This window comes from Bos javanicus, chromosome 3 (genome assembly GCF_032452875.1).
Source record: "Bos javanicus breed banteng chromosome 3, ARS-OSU_banteng_1.0, whole genome shotgun sequence".
NCBI lineage: Eukaryota > Metazoa > Chordata > Mammalia > Artiodactyla > Bovidae > Bos > Bos javanicus.
In genome coordinates this window covers 92,366,965-92,391,127 of record NC_083870.1, presented here as the reverse complement: position 1 = coordinate 92,391,127, position 24,163 = coordinate 92,366,965, and the positions used below count along the sequence as shown (strand labels likewise).

General features: G+C 40.8%; 1 protein-coding gene across 3 annotated transcripts in view; it reads left to right on the top strand.

The window, feature by feature from the left end:
• Positions 1-23,408, top strand: part of TCEANC2 (transcription elongation factor A N-terminal and central domain containing 2) — a 44,158-nt gene extending 20,750 nt beyond the window's left edge. For all 3 annotated transcript variants that reach the window (XM_061411865.1, XM_061411867.1, XM_061411864.1), the window contains exons 4-5: positions 14,831-15,024; positions 22,372-23,408. In XM_061411865.1, coding sequence (XP_061267849.1) covers positions 14,831-15,024; positions 22,372-22,560 — 383 coding nt within the window. In that variant the 3' untranslated portion in view covers positions 22,561-23,408. The remainder of the gene's footprint in view (positions 1-14,830; positions 15,025-22,371) is intronic.
• The last annotated feature ends 755 nt before the right edge of the window (positions 23,409-24,163 follow it).

Genomic DNA, 24,163 nt, shown 5'->3' with positions numbered 1-24,163 from the left:
GTGTCTCCTTGTCTCTCATAAAATTGTGGGCAATTTCTTTAGAGATATATCTTCCAAGTCACCAATTCTCTTTTCAGTTGACTCTAATTTGCTATCTCACCCATTCATTGAGTTCTTTCTTCCTGAAACCATTTTTTTTAATTTTTGCAAGCTTTCTTTCTTCCCAAAATCTGTCTCTTTTAAATGTTATTTGTACACACACTTTAAATGTTATTTGTGCCTTTTTATGTCTGCAAACATATAGTGTATAGTTCTTCTGTAGTCATCTGACTATTCTAATATTTGTTGTCCTTAGGGTTTAACTCTAGTGTTTATTGTTTCTGTTGACTCTCCTGGTGTTTGCCTTTCCCTGTGTTTGTTGATTTTTCTTTTTTTGGCTGTGCTATGAGGCTTGTAGGATCTTAGTTCCCCAAGCCAGGGATTGAGCATAGGCCCTCAGCAACAGAAGCACAGAGGCCTAACCATTGAACTGCCAGAGAATTCCTTGTTTGTTGATTTTTAATTGTGAGCTCATTATTTTCTTTCAATATGTGGAATTCTGTGAGGCTAAACTGGAAACATTTCTCTGTAGAGGGCGTTAGCTTCTTTTTTTGTTTGTGCCAGTAGTCAAGAACCACTTCTGACCTGAAATGCTTTACTGCCCCACTCAAGGATCCTAGCTCAGAATCAGAGTCCCCGCATTAGCTCTCTCATTTCACCACTGACCCAAAGCAGAGTATTTCAGTAGTGCTGCTATTAGTCGGCCCTTAGGATAACCCTATGCCTTTAGCCTCCGCTTATTTTTTTTGAGATGACTTTTATCCAGAATCAAATTGTATTGCAGTGAAAGTGTAGCTTTAGTCCACTATAAAACCTCAGATCCTAAAGATCATAAGTGGTTGTTATCAAAGGATTTTTGAATTCTTATTTGCCGTTTAGAAATACCTGTCTCTGCCATAGGGGAAGAGTGTTTGAGGAAAGCAAACCTGGAGGCAGAAAGCCCAGTTAGGAAGCTACTAAAACATCTAGATGAGAAATTAGGGTGGCCTGGAAGGAGTTGTAATCATGAGGATGGAGAAATGTGGTTGGAATCAAGAGACATAAATGCATTAAAATCCAGTGAACCTAGAAGTTGATTGGATGTTGGGGAATGAAAAGAGTGAAGGCTGAGGCCCAGATTTCTGATACGGACAAATAGGTGTATGGCAGCACTACTCACTAGGATAGGAAACAGCATGTTTGGAGGTGGGGGGAATGGTAAGTTCAATTTTGGACTCACTGTGTTTGACATATTGTGGGACATCCAAGAGGAAATATCCAACAGAATGTTGGATATATAAGGCTAGAGCTAAGGAGGGACTATAAATATATACTTGAGAGTCACCATTAGCATGTAGTGAGAAAGCAAGGCAATTGCCCGGGAAGAGTATGTAGGAAAAGCAAAGAGCCAAATCCCACATCCTGAAGCACACCAACAGGCAAGAGGCTTGTGAGAGATGGGAAAGGTGTGACCGGGGAAACAGGAGAGAATGTTGCTGTGGAAAGAGAAAGAGTGGTTCTGAGAGGGGATTCGTCAGCACTGTCCATCGTTGTCAAAGGCCAAAGAAACGAATTTTAAAGTGCATGTTGGATTTTGCAAAGTAAGGTCATTCATGATTTTGCTAAGGACAGTTTCAAAGGCATGGTTAAGGGCAGAAGCTTGAGTGAAGAGGAGGTAAGGAAATGAACTGTGAAAATAGACAACTCTTTCAAGAAGTTTGGTATTGAAAGAGAGAGGTGGCAATATCAGAAAGGAATATGGGATTGAAAAACATTCTAATTTTAAAAATAGAGAAGCCAACCTGTTGAGCAACAGGTTCGTAGGGAGGCCTTAATCAGGGAGAATGGACCAGACTTTGCAGGAATTGGCTGTGGAAATGAGAATGCCAGGATGCCTCTCATAGCCTCATGTGCTTGCTTTCTGCCTTCACATACACTTAAATCTTCTCCTTTAATTGTCTGTCATCTTTTCCAGATACCTTGTTTTTCTTCTTCTTTATATAGTCAGATTCCTTTCAATATGATTAATAATCGCAACTCCCATTTCTGGCTCTTCCACTCTCTCGTTCCGTGCTGGCTTCACCCACAACCACTGTTCTTCTCTCTCGGGACACAAGTGATTTCATCCTATCCAAATCCAATAGTCTTGTCTCAGTTCTCATCTTCCCAGAACCATGAATTTGAGACCATTGATTACTCTCTTTTCTGTTAACATAAATGACACTGAACTTGTTGGTAATTCTTTGTCTATTTTATCAATGTTTATTTCCTTCAAGTCCTTGTCTGAGTTTGTAATTACTTATTTGGTTATTTACTTTGTTGTTTTTATTTACAGTGACTCTATGCCAGCAGGACCATGCTGTGTATTTTATTCACCAGTGTGTTTTAAGCATTAATGTGGCCTATGCTCAGGATATATTCATCAAATGAATGAAAATGACAAAATCAAACAAGGTTTTCTCCATGGTATTTCTAGCTTTCTGTATTCCTGTTTCTTGCCTCTCTCTGTTTCTTCCATCTTTGTTCCCTGTCCTCTCAGAGGGGACTGTTCCATAAAGCTCGGAGACCTCAGTCTTTGGCTCTGCTTTAGAGCACTTAGCCAGAGAGGCTGTTCACTTCTTTACTTAACTGAGGCCTTAATTCAGACAACTCCTGGATATGCGTCTCCTGTCCTGATCCATTTCTGAATCTTAGATTTTTAGAATTACTGTTCTAATTTACATTAGTACCATTTCCAATAACATCTTGTTTTCATTTGCTGTATAGAATGGATTGTTTTCTATTGGCTTATTGGCACTCTGCCCTCTTTGTGTGAATTTTTGTGTTGTCTATTGAGATCTTATAATTTTTGTTATCTGTATTTGAACTTTATAAATGTCAATGTCATAAACTTATAAATCCATTTAGCTACCTCAATTTATAAACAAGGAAATTCAGACTCAGACAGATGAAGTGACTTACCCAGGGCCACATAGTGGGTTAGCACCGGAGATGTAATGAGAACCCAGGTCTCTTGGGGCAGTGTTCTTTCTTGGTTAGCAGACTGCCATTGTGCCCTGAATCCCAGCCATATGTGCCTTTATTTTATTGGACTATCTCTATGGGTTCTGCCATCTGCTCAAGCTCACCTCTTTTAAATCAGAATTTAGTGCCTTTTCTCGTGTACGTCATATGGGAGTTTTCTCCTAGTATTTTCATTTTAGTCAGTGTTTGCTCTGACATAAACTCTCTAGGACCAAATGTCCAATAGGCAGTTAGAGATGGAGAACTGAAACTCAGATGAGAGATATTTAGACTAAAAATCTGTGTTTGGAACACATTTGCCTGGAGGCGTTTGCTTAAAATCATTTAAGTGGATGAATTCTTTGAGTAAAAGAAAAGATTAAAGGGCTGAAGGATTGAAATGAGGAGAATATCCGTGGAAGGAAAGTGGGAAGAGGAAGTGGAGCTGCTGAAGAAGTGGATGGAGTGTAATTAGAGGAAGAGAACCAGGGCCATGCAGTGACCTGTGGACTAAGGAGGAGAGTATTTTAAGAGACAGGGAAAGTGAGTGGCCTCACGGTTCTCAAGTGGTCTGGGAAGTTGAGGGCTAGCTGGGCAAAAGCCTTTGGATCTGCCTCTTAATCGGGCCTCTGTGGCTTGAATACCTTTATTATAAAGGAAACCAGTGGGCAGGGGGTGTCAGTAAATGGCTGGTAAGGCAGTGTAGTTAAGCCTTGCACCCAGCCTACAAGGAGAGCATGCTCTACTTCTGCAATACTGCAGATATAAATAATCTGGGAAAGGTTTTAAGTCAATCATATTGATCTGATTTTCATTTATAATTGATTAACAACAAAAAACCCTATACTTACAAAATGCTTTCCCCACTATGACTTCCCTGGAGGAGGAAATGGCAACCCACTCCAGTATTCTTGCCTGGAGAATCCCATGGACAGAGGAGCCTGGCAGGCTACAGTCCATGGGGTCGCAAAGAGTTGGACACGACTGAGTGACTAACACACTATGACGTCATTTGATCTATATAACAATTCTATAAAGTAAATATTATTATTTTCTCATTTTACAAATGAGAACACTGAGGCTTAGAGAGTTTAATGTAACTTGCCCCAGTTCAGGAAACAAAATAAACTACAAAGCTAAGAGGGACTTAGGCCATGTCTTGCCACCTCCTGAAACCCAAAGATGCACCTTGGCAGGCTCAAGGTGCTTGAGCTGGGTACCTTGGACCTTTAAAGCCCAGAGGAAACATAATCTTCTTTGTGAAGCAAAAGTGTTTGTTGAGTGAGTGAATGAGTTAGTGAGTGAATGAATGACTGGGTATGTGATTTGACTTGCCCAGGTTCACAGGGTAACTTAGTGGCAAGGTACTTTCCAGCGGCCTTCCTTTCTCAGGTTGTTCTATAGATTCACACTGTTTTAGCAATCCTGAACTACTGAGACGCTCCTGTATTCATTGTCTAGGAATAGTGCCATACAAACTGCCGCAAAATTGTTGTTGCTATTGTTGTTCAGTTGCCAAGTCGTGTCCAACTCTGTGAACCATGAACTGTAGCACTCCAGGCTTCCCTGTCCTTCACTATCTCCCGGAGTCTGCTCAAATTCAAGTCCATTGTGTCGATGATGCCATCCAACCATCACATCCTCTGTCACCCCCTTTCTCCTCCTGCCCTCAATCTTTCTCAGCATAAGGGTCTTTCCCAGTGAGTCAGCTGTTAGCATCAGGTGGCCAAAGTATCAGAGCTTCAGCTTCAGTATCAGTCCTTCCAATGAATATTCAGGGTTGATTTCCTTTAGGATTGACTAGTTTGATCTCCTTGCTGTCCAAGGGACTCTAAAGAGTCTTTCCCAGCACCACTATTCAAAAGCCAGAAAATTAATGGTTTAAACATTAGATTTATTATCTTACATTTCTGTATGTTAGACCTTTAGTACAGGTCTCAGCTAAAATCACGGTGTCAGTAGGGCTGCAATCCTCCTGGAGACTCTAGGGGAGAATCGGTTTCATTGCCTTTTCCAGTTTCTAGAAGCCACCTGCTTTCTGTGGCTTGTGATTCCCTTCCTCCATCTCCAAAGCTGGTAATGGTGGGTTGGATTTTTCTCACACCTCATGTCTCTGACCCACTCTTCTGCCTCTAAGAACTTATGTGATTAGATTGGCCCCACCTAGGTAATCCAGACTCATCTCCTCATTTTGGGGTCCTTGACTTTAATCACGCCTTTTTCCTTGTAAGGCAACATATTCACAGGTTCTAAGGCTTAGGGCATGGATATCTTTGGGAACATCATTTTGCCTATCACAGCGCTCCAATTACACTGCTCTTTCAGCTTCTCTGCTCTTGTTCACTCCACCGCTTGTCAAGACTTAGGACAAGAATTGCCTCTTGCATGGTATTCCCTGGCCCATTTGCCAGCCAGATTGACTTCTCTGTCCTTTTGACTCTCCTTTGGGTTCCCGTTTCAACACTGTCTGAGAACCTGTGACACTTGGCTGCATTTGTTTTTGTTTAGATGTCTTCTCCTGTGCTTAGACCTCTGTGGAGCTCCTTGAATAAAGGGCTATGTCTTGTTCAACATTCTATCCCAAGTTCTAGCACAGGGTCTGGTACTTAACTAAGTGTTTGATTATGTTTGTTAAATGAGCAAAAGACCACTTCCTGCAGGGAGTTTTTCTTAACAATGTGCTGGGATGCAGAAACCCCATACTCTTCAACCCAGGGGACTTGACCTAGATCATAAGACCAGCCAGTGGCACTGCTTGCTTTAAAACATAAACTTCATGGAGCAAATAATGACTTTTTGCAGATCATTAACTTCCTTGATGTAGCTACTGACCAACTTGTGACCTTGGGGAAAGGTCATGGAGCCTCATTTTTTCATCTGAATCAGGAGGAGGTAGGACTATATGATCACTGGAGGCAACAGTATAGGTTTAATACTTGCGCTCTGGAGCCAGACTGCCTACATTTGAAACTTGGCCTTGCTGCTTATTTGCTGTGTCCTGTGCAAGTTCCTTAAACTCTTAGTTCCTCAGGTTCTTTACCTGTCAAACAGCGTATCATAGCACCTACCTCATAGGGTTGTTCTGAGAGTTCATTGACTTAAGTGTAGAGTGTTCAGTGCAGTGGCTAACTGTCATTATTCTTATCGCGAAATTCATTTTCTGATCTAAAGTTTCACTGTGCCTTGTGTTTTATAGAAGGCGGTTCCTTAGGCCTCCTCTCTTCTCTGTTCCTGCCCCAGACTGAATGCCTTCCCTGCTGACACTCCTCCCTTTGTCACCCTGTTACTGGCAAATCTTGCACCCCCCATTCTCCTTAGACCTGCCCTGCTTGGAGTGTTTGCCTGGTGTTGGGAGAGCCTTCTGACCAGGCTGGGTGGGGCTGCAGTGGGGGACACTGTGGAGTATACTGCCCCCTGCGGGCCAGGAGCAGTGATCACTTGTCCTGCCCTGAGAGCCCACGTTTTCTGCCATCTGGCCACCTCTCAGGACCTGTGCTCTTCTGATTTGGGAATATCAAGAAGGTGAACAACATTATCTCAACAGAGCTTTATTGAACACTCCCTATATGCCAGTCCCTAATGACTGAGGAGGACAGGGTGTTGGGTTAAGTGTGCAGACTCTAGGGTCAGGCAGCTGTGCTCAGATTCTGGCTTCCACGCTTACTAGCTGTGAGGCCAGGGCAGATTGCTTTGCTGAGCTTCAGTTTCTCACTTGTAAAAAGAGATATAACAATAGTATTTAATTCATTTTTTAGTTATTAAAAAATGAGATAATTCCTATAAAATTTGGAGTAGTAAACAAGAAGCATTCTTAGCAGTGGGTAAGAATTAGAACCTTTTCATTCAGTACTTTAGAGTATAGTTCCATTATTTTGTTTGCAATTGTGTGATTTTCCCAATCAGCTGCATCCATATTCAGATGTTACTACAAAGCCAATTTGAAAGCCAAATGTAAACTTTTTTTTTTTTTTAATATAACTGATTCAGTTCAGCAAACATTTCTTGAATGATTTGTGGTAGGCACTGTGCTGGGAGCTGGGAATGTATCTTGGAGTAAGGAGTAAGGTGTGGAGTTCTGCCCCCAAGATGTTTACATCAAGCTTAGAGGAAAAAATGAGCATTTAACCTTTCTAGGCAGAGGAAACTGTGAGCTAAGGTACAGAAATTTAAGAAGGCCAGACAGCCTGACCCCAAACAAGGGCATGCAAACTGTTCTCTATGACTAGAACTTTGTCCCTGGGGGGCAAGATGTAGGAAGGTTGAGACTGAAGAAAGAGAGAGACATGGTAAGAGATATGGCCAAAGAGGTTCCAGGGCATTGAGGGCTTGAATCTATACTGAGAAATTAATTTGAAGACAGAGGAGAAAGCCACTGAAGGGCTTCCAGTAAGGGAATGATGTGATCAAATTGTGTTTTTAAAAGGTTAATTAACTTTAATATGGAGGATGAATCGGAGAAAGCCAGTCTGGGGACAAAGATTGGTTAGTAAGTCATTGCAGTAGACCGGTGAAGACGTGATGAGGACCTGAATCAGGGCAGCAGTGAGACTAAAGCGGGAAGTGAGAAAAAGGAAAAGTTATAAGAAATGTTAAGGAGATAAAAACGATGAGTGAGTAGCACTGCCATGAAATACAGGAGGAGGGACTGAGGGGGAAGTGATGAGTTCCACTTTCCATTTTAGAAATGCTGAGCTAGAGGTGGCTTGCAAAATAAGCAAGTAGAGCTGTCCAGCAGGGGCTGGATACGTGGGTCTTGAGCTCAGTGAGAGCCTTTGGAAGTCATCTGCTTGCAGATGGTAGTTGGGCCCCAGAAGCGGGTAAGATTACTCAGGAAAAACAGTTGAAGAAAGAAGAGAAGAGGCCAAGGACAATGCCCCAGCTAGGCTGCACTGGTAATTAAAGGTTTGGCAAGGCACGTAACCAGCAGAAGAGATGGAGAAGGAAGAGGAGAACCATTAACAGGTGGTACCTCAAAAAGCGGTGGAAGAGAATATTTCAGAAGGAAGAAGGCAGCAGTGCCAGATGCCACAGAGTGATAAAGTAACATCACGATAAAAAGGTCCAGTGGACAAGTAGAAGCACTCTCTTTTTGAGGGACTTCTGCATCTTCATTTCTCAAGGAGAAAACTGCATCAACAGTGCCTTTCTTGGGAAGAGAAAAGGATAAGGTGGGGAACACATGAAGGGAAAGATCTCTATTCCAAAGACACTCAAATGCACCTATAGTATACCATTTACCAGCTTTTTTAGGATTCCTTACAGGTTGAGCCAACCCATGAGATTTTGAGTTGAACTGCATAGATACACACAGTCCCACTACTTAGAAGAGACCCTCGTAAATAATTTCTTTACAACATTTTTTAGACTCTTTCTCTGCATGTGAGCAAATATATGTATTTATATGTGTATGTGTGTGTGTGTATACAAATGTAATTTTAAAAATAAATATTGACTTATACTATGCAGGCTCTTCTGAGAACCTGAATAAAGTAATCATCTTTCCACGTTACTACATATAGAGCTATTGCAGTCTTTAGTGGCTGCAAAGTATTCATTGTTCAATCGCTCAGTCATGTCTGACTCTTGGTGACCCCATGGACTGCAGCACACCAGGCCTCCCTGTCCATTACCATCTCCTGGAGCTTGCTCAAATGCATGTCCATTGAGTCGATGATGCCATCTAACCATCTTGTTCTCTGTCGTCCCCTTCTCCTCCTGCCTTCAGTCTTTCCCAGCATCAGCGTCTTTTTTACTAAGTCAGCTCTTCCCATCAGGTGGCCAAAGTATTGGAGCATCAGCATCAGTCCTTCCAAAGAGTATTCAGGATTGATTTCCTTTAGGATTGACTGATGTGATCTCTTTGCAGTCTGAGAGACTCAAAAGTCTTCTCCAACACAGCAGTTCAAAAGCATCAATTCTTCAGCACTTAGCCTTCTTTATGGTCTAACTCTCACATCCATACATGACTACTGGAAAAACCATAGCTTTGACTATGCAGTCCTTTGTTGGCAAAGTAATGTCTCTGCTTTTTAATATGCTGTCGAGGTTTGCCATAGCTTTTCCTCCAAGCATCAAGGGTCTTTTAATTTCATGGCTGCAGTTACCGTCTACAGTGATTTTGGAACCCAAGAAAATCAAGTCTCACTGTTTCCATTGTTTCCCCATCTATTTGCCATGAAGTGATGGGACTGGATGCCATGATCTTAGTTTTTTTGAATGTTGAGTTTTAAGCCAGCTTTTTAACTCTTCTCTTTCACCTTCATCAAGAGGCTGTTCACTTTCTGACATAAGGATAGTGCCGTATGCATATCTTAGGTTATTGATATTTCTCCTGGCAATCTTGATTCCAGCTTGTGCTTTATGCAGCCTGGAATTTCTCATGATATAACTCTGCATGTAAGTTAAATAAGCAGGCTGACAATATATAGCCTTGATGTACTCCTTTCATTTAACAAATTGGACCCTTAATGGTGAGCTTGTAGGTTGTTTTTAGCGTGTTGCTGCTGTACACAGTACTGTAATGAATATGTTTATACATGAATCTAATTTGCACACATTGGCAGGGCTGTGTGTAGGTTAAATTCCAGAGTCTGTGTCTCACTCATGTGTATCTACAGCACCAGGCAGTTAGTGGGTGCTCACTATAAGTATTAAAATGCCCTGGGGCTTCCCTGAAAGCTCAGTAATAAAGAATCTGCCTGCCAATGCAGGATCATTCCCCCTGTTCAGTCCCCGATTTGGAAAGATTCCACATAATGTGGAACAACTGAGCCCATGCGCCACAACTATTGAAGCTGTGCTCTAGAGCCTGGGAGCCGCAACTACTGAGCCCACTTCCTGCAATTACTGAAGTCTGTGCACCACAGCTAGAGAGTAGCCCCTGCTTGCCGCAACCAGAGAAAAGCCCACACAGCAACGAAGACCCAGCACAGCCAAAAATAAATAAAATTATAAAATGCTCTGAATTTAGGTCTTTGAGGTCCTGCAGTGTCTCATTTATCTTGGTATTTTTGGCATCCACAACAGTGACCAACAGCACAAAAAATTGTTTTCCGAATGAATAATCTCAAGGATATGGAGAACTCTGCCCAGAAAAGAAAAGTGTTGAGTACTGACTTCAACTTTTAAATGCCATGTGTTTCAGAAGCACTTCACTAAGCATCGCCGGCTAGGAAGCACCTTGAGCCATTTCTAACGAGGGCTCCGCATTCCTCCCCTTCCCCTTCCTCTGTGTACTGAGTGTTGATATACTTCTTTCCCTGGGCAGTAGAAAGACTTGGTAAAAATTCTTGACAGATAATTGGGTAGACACAAGTTAAAGACTCTTGTCTTCCCTTAAAAGTTACATTTTGTTCTCACCTCCAGGATGCTACTCACAGAACCTTTAAAGCAGGGACGGTTTCTCATTCAGCCCCACACGACTAGTGTAGTTCCTCATACGAAGAGTAGGCCTTCAGTCGACGTGTGGGAAGTAAATAAATCCAGCGAGTGTTGAACTGTGCAGTTGGCGTGATCCGAGAAATTTTCTAAATGTTTTGACCATCTTCTCAAATTTGAATTCTCCATTTTCTTCTGTTCATTGATTCCTCTTTTATTATATATTAAATTTTGTGTACACTAGGATTTGCTCCCGAGCTTCGTTTTTTTAATTCGTAGATCTATCGATCTGTTTTTTTGGTGCCAGTCCATATAATTTTAGTGGCTTTATAATATGTTCTAGTATCTTATAAGTCTAATTATACCTCAGAATTCCTCTTTTTCAAAATAGTATTTTATACTCTTGTTTTTCTAAAATAAGTCTAAAATTCTGAAACTATTACAGCATTGTTAATCAGCTATCAGTTCAGTTCAGTCACTCAGTCGTGTCCGACTCTTTGTGACCCCATGAACCACAGCACGCCAGGCCTCCCTGTCCATCACCAACTCCCAGAGTCTACCCAAACCCATGTCCATTGAGTCGGTGATGCCATCCAACCATCTCATCCTCTGTCATCCCCTTCTCCTCCTGCCCTCAATCTTTCCCAGCATCAGGGTCTTTTTAAATGAGTCAGCTCTTTGCATCAGGTGGCCAAAGTATTGGAGTTTCAGCTTCAACATCAGTCCTTCCAATGAATACTCAGGACTGATCTCCTTTAGGATGGACTGGTTGGATCTCCTTGCAGTCCAAGGGACTCTCAAGAGTCTTCTCCAACACCACAGTTCAAAAGCATCAATTCTTCTGCGTTCAGCTTTCTTTATAGTCCAACTCTCACATCCATACATGACTACTGGAACAATTATAGCCTTGACTAGACGGACCTTTTGGACTTTGTTGGCAAAGTAATGTCTCTGCTTTTCAATATGCTGTCTAGGTTGGTCATAACTTTCCTTCCAAGGAGTAAGCATCTTTTGATTTCATGGCTGCAGTCACCATCTGCAGTGATTTTGAGCCCCAAAAAATAAAGTCAGCCACTGTTTCCACTGTTTCCCCATCTATTTGCCATGAAGTGATGGGACCAGATGCCATGATCTTAGTTTTCTGAATTTTGAGCTTTAAGCCAACTTTTTCACTCTCCTCTTTCACCTCCATCAAGAGGCTCTTTAGTTCTTCACTTTCTGTCATAAGGGTGGTGTCATCTGCATATCTGAGGTTATTGATATTTCTCCCAGCAGTCTTGATTCCAGCTTGTGCTTCCTCCAGCCCAGCATTTCTCGTGATATACTCTGTATATAAGTTAAATAAGCAGGGTGACAATATACAGCCTTGACGTACTCCTTTTCTATTTGGAACCAATCTGTTGTTCCTTGTCCAGTTCTAACTGTTGCTTCCTGACCTGCATACAGGTTTCTCAAGAGGCCTACTACTCAGATATAAAATAAAAAATTAATAAAATGAGTGTAAAGCTGTTTGGATGTATTCTAATAAAAGTGGCCTACTGACGTTTTTTATCATAGTTACATTAAAACTACAAATTAATTTTTATATTGACATCTCTGTACTAGTCTTTCCATCATATAATATGATATATGTTCCTCTTTCATTCAGATTTTCTGTTGCATATTTTAGTAAAGGCATATGTATTTCTTCATACGGGTTTCTCATTCCTCAACATTTACCATACACCCATTCTCCTGACCCCTACTTCCTGCCACTGTGTTTTCTGCTGGAGATACAAAGATGAATGTGTCACAGCTCATGCCCTCAAGGAGCTCACTTTGGTGGCAAGAGAGATAACTGATCAGATAATTACAACTAATTATAATAGTTATTGTGATGAACAGAAGCGTAAGATGCTAAGGAATCACAGAGGAGAGTTACCAACCAAGATTGGGGGTTATTAAGACTTCGAGGATGAGAGGACTCCTGAACTAGAGCACAATAGAAGTTAACCAGATGAAGAAAGAAGAAAACATACTCTAGGCAGACAAAATGCTCTTTGGAGTATATGTTCAAAAGTAAAGAGGTGAGAAAATTATTGAAGTGTCTTAGGAACTGCAGCGGAGAAGGCAATGGCACCCCACTCCAGTACTCTGCCTGGAAAATCCCAGGGATGGGGGAGCCTGGTGGGCAGCTGTCTATGGGGTCACACAGAGTTGGACACAACTGAAGTGACTTAGCAGCAGTAGCAGTAGGAACTGCAGTAGCTAGAATATCACACGACAGCAGGCTGACAGCTGGAAACAAAACTGGGAGGGAGACGGGAGGGTGGCGGATTGTGAAGGTCCTTGTGTGACAAGAGAGAAGAATTTGGGTATGGGATTGAAAGATTTAAGTGGGGGAGTGTAATGGTCAGATTAATGTTTTAGAAAAAATATCCCTGAAAGAGAAAATAATAAAGTTAAATAAAGGTCACTCTGGCTGCAGTGTGGAAGATGGCATTCAGGGTTCCAAACTTCAGCTGACAGGCCAGCAGGCTGCTGGAGTCATCTGGAGGCGACATGCCCTGCGGTAACGGCCGTGGTGATGGAGGTGGCGCTTAGAAGTGGTTCCAGAGCTACGAAGGAGACAGGCACATACACAAACAGCAAGCACGGGCACATGCGGCCCCCTCTTGTTAATGTGCTGCTAAGTGGTTTATGGTTTTCACTAGTTTAAGCATGACTTTCCCCCTATTATATTCTGTTTATGGCTAACATAAAAAAGCTATTGATTTTTTTAAAAATACACCTACCTTGATATTCTTACACTTTTTAATTCTAAGTACTTACTTGATTTTTTTTTGGCTTTTCTATGTGTTTACTTCTATCTAAGTATTTTTGCTATGGTAGTTTTCGACCTTTTCCCTCTTTTTCCATTTTTATTATGAAAATCTCAGACAGTCACAAAAATAAAGACAAGAATACAGACTCACATAGGCCTTTCACCTATATTTGATTCATCCAGTCCAGTTCAGTTCAGTCGCTCAGTCGTGTCCGACTCTTTGCGACCCCATGAATTGCAGCACGCCAGGCCTGCCTGTCCATCACCAACTCCCGGAGTTCACTCAAACTCATGTCCATCGAGTCGGTGATGCCATCCAGCCATCTCATCCTCTGTCGTCCCCTTCTCCTCCTGCCCCCAATCCCTCCCAGCATCAGAGTCTTTTCCAATGAGTCAACTCTTCGCATGAGGTGGCCAGAGTACTGGAGTTTCAGCTTTAGCATCATTCCTTCCAAAGAACACCTACTATTAAAATTTGGTCCTATTCACTTTATCTTTCCCCTTCCTGTGTTTTTGTGCTGTTACTGAAGTATTCTAAAGCAAAATCACAGACCTTTGGTCATTTTAGTTCATACTTCATTCAGTATGCATCTCTAAAAAAATACGTTTTCTTACATAGCCACAATGCTATTATCATACTTAACAAAATCAACAGTAGTTCCTTGGCATAATTTAATAACCAGTGTATATGCATATTCCTTGTTTATCTCCAAGTGTATTTTGATTGGCTTTTTCCATTCAGAATTTGGATTGCACATCACATTTGATAGTTTGAACTCAAAAACTCTTTTAATCTTTATCAATCTATAACCTTACTGCCTTTTATAAAAAAATGTCATTGACAGTTGAAGAAACCAGTCTGTTGTCCTGCAGAATGCCTCACATTCTGGATTTGTCTCTTGTGCTATAATTTAACTTACTCCTCTGGCTCACGTATTTTGTTTTAACTGGAGGTTAGCTTTGAATGATGAGTTAGTTGGGTTGTAGTTCATTTTTTCCTCAGAAAGAGAGTGCAAGACTACTTTGTAGGTAGGTCTGTGAAGTGCTGCCTCCATCTGATAATCCCACTCAGGACGCTGAGATTGATCAGTGGAGGTGATGACAGCCCATCCTTCCACTGTAGATTTCCCCATCAATTTTTCATTGACTGTGTTCACCCACTATTGATTGTCACCTAAATAAATTATTTCATTGTGGGCCGCAAAAATTTCTTTAAATACTGTCAATTTTACCATATTCATTAGCTGAATAAAGAACATTTTATCAATAACTGGGACTGTTTGGTTGTCCTAAAATATAACATGTACTGAAAAGACAAGATAAATGCTTAATTCATTTTCTTTCATTACAAGTTTTGGATTAAGGAGTTGGTACCTTCGCTGTTCCGTTTTAAGTATCTATTGATCATGCTTCTGTTTTATGACTTATTGCATTAGCTGACCCAGTGGTTCTTCCCTAGTGATTATCTCATTAGCTCAGCCTTTGAGACAGAGGTCTTCATTTGCACAAGAGCCTCTACATCCTTAGGTATGTGAATGACTTGCTAAGGGCCACACATCAGTCCTTCCAGTCCTACACTTCTCAGAAGACAGAACAATGTTTCCTTTGGTTTCTGTTCTCTTGTTCCAGGTCATACTGTGAACAAGATGCGTCAACACTCAGATTCAGAAGTGGCTTGTCTTGCCAGAGAAGTTTACACTGAGTGGAGAACTTTCATAGAAAAACATGTCAATAGACCTTCCATAGAAGTCCGAAGTGATGCCAAAACTGAGACATTTAGGAAAAATGCCCAGAAATTACTCTCAGAAGCCTTGGAATTAGAGGTAATGTCTTGGTTGGAATGTGATTATTAGATATTCTTGGTTAAATGACCTTCACATTTTCACAATGAACTTTCATTCTCTTTAGGACCATAACTATTCTAATTTTATTTTTTAAAGATTCTGGATTTGTAAACATTCTGGGAGACAGTGTTATGTAAGGAGTGCAGGCATTGGAACTAGCAAGACATGGATTAAAACACTGGCTTACGTATGTACTGGTTGTGACACCTTAGGCAAGTCTCTTAACATTTCAAAGACTTTATTTTTCAATCTGTAAAATGAAGATTATAATTCCTACTACCTAAAATTTTTGGAAAGATTAAATGAACTACATGTACAAAAGAATAGTATAGTGCCTATTGGTTAGAAGTCACTTCATGAATGTTGGTTCTTTCCGATTTTTGAAATCCTTTCCGTAACAAATACCATATGATACCATTCATATATGGAACCTAAAATATGACACACATGAACTTATTTATAAAACAGAAATACCCGCAGAAATAGAAAACAGACTTATGATTACCAAAGGGGAAAGAGATTAGGAGATGGATGAATTAGAGTTTGGGATTAGCAGATACAAACCACTGTATACAAAATAGATAAACAACAAGGACCTACTGTATACCACAGACAACTGTATTCCATATCCTATAATAAACAGTAACGGAAAAGAATATATACACACACACACGCACATATACATACATATAATTGAATCACTTTGCTATATTTCAGAAACTGGCAAAGCACTATAAATCAACTATACTTCAACAAAAATAAATGAATAAGTAAAATTCTTTCCCACTGAAGCAGAAGTTCTGAGATGGACTCTTATGCAATATCAATGGCACAATAAATAACTGTTTTTTGAAAAGACTACTACATTTTTTGTCCGCATTCTACCTTTAGTTCTAATGCTTATAATCAGTTGACTAGACATAATCTCTATCATCTTTGGGACCAGCAGTTAGATGGTGTTAGTGGTTTGAGGTACAAATGCTGGAAGAGAAATTTTTGTTCATTAGCAATAATATCAATCATCATCATCAAATGAATCTTATATTCAGTTAGTATTCTGGGAAAATCAGACATATAACATTGGTATTTTTTCCTCCTCTCAAGGTACCCCTAATAAAGTATCCTTAAAGAATGATTTAATAATGTTAACAAAAAAGAAGCAATTCAGAAGTTTGATTTAAATACTCGACTAGATCTGTCACTATATTCTCTAAAAAAATATTTTAACCTTTCTGTCTCAATTATGCATCCACAAAAGAAAGGCAAATGGATTTGTGTATATTGTTTACTTTATTTAAAAATAAAATTTTGAGTTTTTAATACAAATGTGATAGAAAATGGAAAAATATAGAAAGGAAAAATAAAGTCACCATTGAACCTACTATCCAGACATAATCTTGTTAACATTTTGGTGCATTTCCTGTTGGTAAATTATTATAGCTTTTTCAAAGAATTGTGGTCAAGTTATGATTATCCCAGGTTTATTAAGAGTCTGTTATGTTATGTGCTAGCTGTTCCGTAAAGTATTTTTATTGATTATTTAAATGACATTGCACAAAATTGACAATTATTTATTTTTATGTTATATTTAATCTTGATCAGTATCAGTATCATCTTGTATATAGTTTTCTATTATTTTTATCTATCTCTACTTTTTGTGTTTTTAACTTTTACTGTCTATTTGATGGTTCAGTGAATTAATATACTGTAAGTTTGTTTAACTTTTCCTAAAGAAGCATTAATATGAACATTAAGCCCTTGGAAGAGAGAAAAAAATACGAAGATCGTAAGTCTAATTTTCCAGAGTCATTGATTAGCCAACAAGACTTGATATTTGATATTTTAAGAGAAGTTTATTTTTCAAATAAACCAAAATTATTGCAGAAACATAGAGTGTGGATATATAATATGTAGTTAATGTGGTGGTAAATACCAGTTCCCTATGGTATCTTTTTAAGTAAATGATAATAACGAAGCTATGCTTGTAAGGATTAATGAGCAGTTTGCCTGCTATATTAAACTCCATAATAATTATCCTTTTAGTTTATCCATTAATTATCCTTTAAATGGCACATCAAGTGGTAAGCACTCAAGTGTTACAAAGCAGAGTTAAAAAAGTGATACATTTGTTAGTGCTTTCCAATATAATTAGAAAAAAATATCAGATTAAGCATAGTTGAATGGTTTTGCTCACAAAGAGTAAATTTTAAAAACTAGAAGCGTGCATCTTACTGTCTTTCTTGGCCAAAGAAAGTCAATCTCTTTTCCTTGCATAAACAGCACTTTATAGTATTTTTATATATAGTTTGATACATCAAAAAAGATAAATACAAACACTTTTTAAAGTTAACTCTTAACACCCATCATCATCTGAAACATTTTCATGTTAGGGTAAATCAATGAACCATCTAATCCAGTATCTGGTCTTTGACAATAAATAATGCTGAGTGCATTCATATCAGACATCAGATCTCCATAAATGTATTTTATCAGGCAGAAGTAAACCATTGGGTAAGTTATTGGCCCAGTGACTTAAAAGCTTTTGCAATTTGATTTTAGCATGTGTTTTTTTTTTCAAATCTACTTATTACGTTTTTATAGAAAGTAATGTTTCCATGATATTTGTTTTGGTCTAAGTAGTGACAGCCACAGATGAAGAATATATACACACAGCCCCAATGTGCATCTCTCTATTACTCTACAGATCTTGCTTTCCAGATTCGTGGATTGTTTCCTTGTTCTTGGAATAATGGAGTAGATGAATAAAAACTCATTGTTGAGACCCACGCTCCATTCCCCTTTACTTTCTCCCTTCTAGATCTTCTTTGTTCTTCCCTGCATTTTAGATCTTTCCTCATATGAACGTCCCCTGTGGTGTCATTCTCTTACTTCCCCTTCCTCATTATCCACTCCCCTTCCTACCTCACGGCCTGTGATCATTTTCCTATTATGCCATTAAAAAAAATAAATCTGATTCTCAAAGTGAGCCTGTTATCATTAAGAGTTATGAAGCACTGGCTGGTTGGCCCAGTTGGCTGTCAGATGGTGCTAATGAGACCCAGGTCAGGCGTACATCCCCATATGGGACTGTTAGTTTTTTCTTTGCTTAATGGCCTCAGACTGCACCTCTGGTTTTGACCAGCTCTTTAATAAATGTATTCAAATGGTCAAAAAGGAGTGTGGGTATATATGTACAAGTTCAATCATGCTATTGGAAAACTCATACAAAGTTTCCTTTAGTGGATGTTCAATTCCCCAAGTGTTTAGTTCTGCTACTACTGGTGCCAGCGGAGAATGCGAACATAGATGAGCTGCAGTCCTTATCCTAAGAAAGTTTACTGTCTCCTGACTAAGAGCCTGCAAATAATATGAGGCAAGATGAAATCTGTCTGAAATAGTGGTACTAGGAAGAGGTGTAAACACACAAAAGACAGAACAGTGAAATCTGATGGGGAAATCTGGGAAAAGTCCATGGAAAAGACAGCAGTTGAACTAGCCTTAGAATGGTTGGAATTTGCTCACTAGAAAATACATATAAAATAGAAACATATTTCATCTGCTATATATAGGATTTTACTGAAAGAGCAGAAAAGGAGGGAGGTATACATGGGGAAAGAGGAAATTCATTTAACAAATATTTACTGAGCACTTAATATGTGCCAGTACCTATGCTAGGCATGGGGAATTTAGAAATGGATCTAGCATGGTATCAGCCCTGGAGGCACTCACAATCTTCTGAGGGAAATAGGCAAATAGAAGTTATAATACAGTGTGGGAAGTTCTGCACTTCCGATAAACACACTAAGAAGAGTTTCTTCCCTTGCTGTTAAAAAGCTTACAGTCATGGCAGACATCACTAATTGATGATGGCCCCATTTCTTCTGAGTCCAAAATCCTTGACATAAGACAGCTCGGGGTGGATGTGTTTTATATCTTCTCCCAGTTTGTCCATGATTGGACAACTCAATAACACATTTTCAACCCATAGGTACAAATATATAAGGAAGGCAAATCAGATTTTCTGTCTCTAGGAAGCTGACCTAGGAAATACCAAGAAACAACAATTGAAGTTTTGAAACAGAAGGAATCTTGGAGGAGTTTCAGGAAGCAGAAGCTATGGATAGAGAGATGTATGGCAGGAGGAGAGAATAAGGCAGTTAGAACTGATAGTAAGGTAAATGAAAAGGAGCAAAAATATGTGAAAAAGAGATCAGGCAGATCACGAGAGACACAGAGAAAGGATTTGGCCCATAAATAAATCTCCCTAGGTTCCTTACAGCATTCTTGTTCCCATTCGTACGTGTGTCCCATAGCAAAGTCCCTTTTTCTCAAGGTCTTAGTAAGACTCTGGTCCTTTCACCTGAAGTTGTTGTTATTGTTGTTCAGTCGCTAAGTCGTGTTTGACTCTTTGCAGTCCCATGAACTACAGCACGCCAGGCTTCTCTGTCCTTCACTGTCTCCCTGAGTTTGCTCAAATTCATGTCCATCAAGTCAGTGATGCCATCCAACCATCTCATCCTCTGTCGTCCCCTTCTCCTTGCCTTCAGTCTTTCCCAGCATCAGGGTCTTTTCCAGTGAGTCAGCTCTTTGCATCAGGTGACCTAAGTATTGGAGCTTCAGCTTCAATGCTTCACCCAAAGGGGCTTACCTAAATTACCAGGTTAGGACCCACTGGGAAAGACTCTTAGCTTGGGTAGGTTTGGAATATCCAAAGGCGTTATAAGAGGCGTTTTTCACTTTGTGCAGTGAACACACTATACACAAGGATACATGATGAATCACTTTCCTTTATGGTTTACATTTTAGTATTACGAATGTTTTTCTTCATGTCTTCATTCTGACTGGCCTTCATTTAACAAGAGGCATCCATGAGAATCGTTAGTTGCTTGCTTCTCCTTCCCATCACATGGCTGGGATAGCTCCGGTCCTCCTGCCCCATGGTTTTCTGTGTACGCACCTCTCCTTTCTAGGGTGTGACTTAAGGGTAGGGTGTCAGGTCTTTTCTGCTTGGGTGTCTCAAATATCTAAATCAGACCACACTCAGTGGTAACTCAATAGCTATTTGTTGAATGAAGTATGAATAAGTATTCAGTTCTGTGAATTTCAAGGTACTCTCAGGTTCTTTATATATATATATATACACACTATAATTTAATGGAATGGCCATGATTTATTTTTGCAAAGGAGCACGTACCCTTCTTCCCCGAACAACCACTCCCCTCAAAACGAAGGAAAAAAACAGACTTTTTTCTTGCCCGTTATATTAAGTGAATCTCTAAACAGTAAGTAACCACCCTCACACTGGGATGAGGAACCCCACATTGGGGTGAGGAGCCTCTCTTGCAAATGTTGCCGGACAAACGCTGGGCAGAGGGCCAGCCACCCTTACCACCTTGTAAAGTAGTCTGGTTCGGGGGCTGCCTCAGGCTGGGGGCTAGTTCATTGCCCACCCAGGAGGCCATGAACGCTCGAGGAATCTGGGTTTTAGAGAGCTGTGGCGCCCAGCCAACCCACTCCAGCACCCTCCTTGGAGATGATCAGTCAGTCATCAGGACCACAAACCTCCCTGAACGTCTTTCGTCTGTTACATCTAAGCAGACGTCTGGGCCTGGATATTCATCTTCTCTCTCTCTGTCTCTCAGTCCGATTCTGCTCCCCTGCTTGGGTCTCATTTCTTCCAGGATTCTTCATTCATTTTGGTCTGTTGGTCTCTCTTTTTTGTTAGGACACTTTTTATCAAATGTCAGATAATCCTTTTTTAATTTTTGGTGCATTTTTTTCTTAAACTTGTCCTTTTTAAAGTATAAGTACAGTACATATATGTACAGCTCACTGAATTTATCACCAAGCAAATGGCCACGTCACCTGGCCTGATCCTACTCTTTCTCCAGGTCTCACGTCAAGCACTCACTCTTTCCTGGGCTGGGTCCCTTTGCTGTATCTCAGTGCCCCAGAACTTGATTCTGTTCCCTCTCCCAGCCCTCGCTACACTGCCAGGGTCTGCTCCTGTCTGTCTCCAGCTGGCCCGTGCTCTCTGTGAAGTCAAGAGCTGTATTGACATTGTTCACTGCTCTTTTCTCAGCCCAAGCACATAGTAAGTGCTGAGTAAGTATCTGAATATATGGTTGGGTAGGAGGGAAAGAGTGAAGGAAAAAAAGCTAACGAGAGAGAAATTTGTTTCCTGTTTTCAAGGAATTCATTCTCAGGGAAGACAACACCATTCTGTTGTGAAAATGACTATGGGGAGCTCAGGAGATTATGGCAGCCCTGAGAAGAACTTGTAGTCCTTTAAACTAGGATTAGCTTTTTTGCTTTTTGTATTTTAGCTACACATACAAATAGGAATGCGTTTCCTGGGACATTGTGTCTTGCTGAGAGAGCAAGTACCTGTGCAGAGGTGTAGAGGTGTGTGAAAGCAACTGAGCATGCTCAGGCTAGGCTGGAGTCAGGACCAGGGAGGCAAAGAGTGAGCGATGCGCCTGGAAAGGAAGGAGTGAGGGGGTCCCCAACCAGCAGCCCAGTCTGGCCTACATCTGGAGCATGTGGACAAAGTCCCAGACCTATCCTTCTTTGATCAGGCCTGTGGCTTCAGGAGGGCTTGGACCTGAGGCGCACACCCCAGCATAGCCACAGATCCTATCCTCTCGGCCCTTTTCTGCTTAGCTGACCCTGTCGGGGTCTCTCCAAACTCACATGGTCCCTCAGGAGGCTATGGGGGCAGTGAGTATGGTAAAAGGGAAGAAACATGAGTGTTCGAGTCAGAGTCCCAACTTCTCTTAATAGTTGTAAAATCTGGAGCATTTCTTTACCTTTGAACCTGTTTCCTCATCTGTAAAATGAGATAATAGGAGTTGTTAAGTGTTAAATGTGAAAAGTGATTTATAAACTGCTTAACACACATTTAGGATCCAGACCCAGTGTTTAAAAATGCTATAAGGGGTTAAAAAGCACTTTCAAACAAACAAACAAAAAGTATAAACTCTTACACTGATTTATTATCCTTGGTCTTCGTTTCCTGGTTGGTAAAGTACAGGGCCCAGAGCCCAGAACCCATTGCTTGGTTCAAGCCAGTTTCCTGTTATAATGGCAAATATTACCACCCGGCAGGGGTTGTGAATGAGGTCCCTGTCACAAAGCACATGGCCTTGTTCCTTAATTGCCAGGGTGGAATTAATTTGCTCTTCCTGTTTCTCTTGTGACAGGAAGTAGATGTCCTTGAATTTCAGTTGATTAATGGAGGCCTCTGAGCAAAGTGCTCCAGCCTCTCTTGCTTTTAATCTTTATGCAATGCAAGGCCCTAATTTGATAATTTTTCTGTTTTTTTAGATGGATCACCTACTGGTTGAAAATATTGAACGGGAAACGTTTCATCTCTGCTCCCGCCTCATTAATGGGCCATACCGGCGGACAGTGAGAGCCCTGGTCTTCACATTAAAGCATCGAGCTGAAATCCGGGAGCAGGTGAAGAGCGGCATGCTGCCAGTCGGCACGTTTGTACAGACCCACAAAAAGTGACCTGAGGGTGGTTCCAGCACTGGGCTGGGCAGAAAGGAAAATGGGCCTCTCTCTGCCATTCAAAGATTCTTTTGAGTTTGGGCGATGGTTGATGCTGGCTGTGCTAAATTTTCCCATGGTGCCATTCCTTCAGACAGAGGATGCAGAGCCCTGGAGACAGGCCTGCAGGAAATGCTTCATTAGCTGGAGTGCGCTGGGGCTGCCTAACAGGACGAGTGCTCGCTGTCACTAGGAAGCGCAGTACGGTTGCCATCGCCCAACACAGTGAAAGGGTGACGGATTTCACTGTGAGTATGCCAAGGACACCTCTAAACTTCCCCCGCGTCAGGCGGATGAAGTTACTGCTTTATTTCACCACCCTGCAGGTAACTGAAACTCAATTACCGCTGCTGCTCACTCGGTTCCATCCCCCCGAGTTTAGATAGCGCCAGTGCCTCTCCGAACTCCCCCGTCTTTTCTCTTTGCGCTACCCCAGGGGTGAGCCTGCTGGAGCCCGCCAGCTACCCCTTCTTTGCAGAACTGACTTATCTGAACGTTTCAGCTCTCCCTGGAAGACCTTCCGCACACTGGTCTCCAGAGCCCCCATGCTGGGGTTTCTAATGAGGAGCTGGCCTGAAGCGTGCCCACTCCTTGGAGTTTATTTGAATATGCTGGCTGCCTCGGTTTAGGGCTCTGTAGAAGATACCTAATGGAATTGCTCTTGAAATGAATTACTGTAAGAGAAAAATTATATACATATTTTTTTAAAACAAAATACCTGTATATAGGCTTGCTTAAACAATTATGGAACTGATACTTGCTTTTTTTAAAAAAATAATAAACTGGGGCTTTTTTCCCCTAAAACCAAAGGTATGGCTTTTTCATTGAAAAGTGTTTTGAGGTGAGAAAAGAGTATAGTTGGTGAAAATAAAGAATGATTAGGCAGGAATTTAGGGAGATAGAATGAGACCCCAAAAAGACTTTTTAGGTTAGGGGAGACTGGAGCATGTTTGTAATCTGAAAAGAAGGAGCCAGTAGAAAGGAAGAAGTTTGGGGAATTCATGTTTGGTCCAGTGGTTAGGACTCTCTGCTTCCATTGCAGGGGTTCCAGATTCCCTGGTCAGGGAACTATAAGGTCCTGTTAGCCTTGGGGCTTGGGCCAAAAAGAGAAATTTAAAATCCAGAAAAGGAAGAGATAGATTAAAAAAGCAAGGACACCGTCTCGCTCTCATTTTCTCTCTCATACACAGTTTTTTTTCTGATATTCTTGATAGTAAGTTGTGTACATCGAAGATCTTTATCACAAATGACAATAAACAATAAGCTATGCGGAACCTCAAAAATATTCAAGAAAGTGAAGAATAAAGCAACAATACAATGCCATTTCACCAATAAAACTGGAAAACATTTAAAATTAAAATGCCAACTTCTGTTGAAGATGTGGTGAAATGGTCCCTTTTTACACTGATGGTGGGAATATGAATGACCACATCCCTCTTGGAAAATAATCTGCCAATATTTACTCATATTTAAGACAACGTCTGTACACTGACCCAGCGGAGAAGTTTCCTAAAGAACATAATCCTTGTAAGGACATTGTGTGCAGCTTTATTGTGGGAGGAGG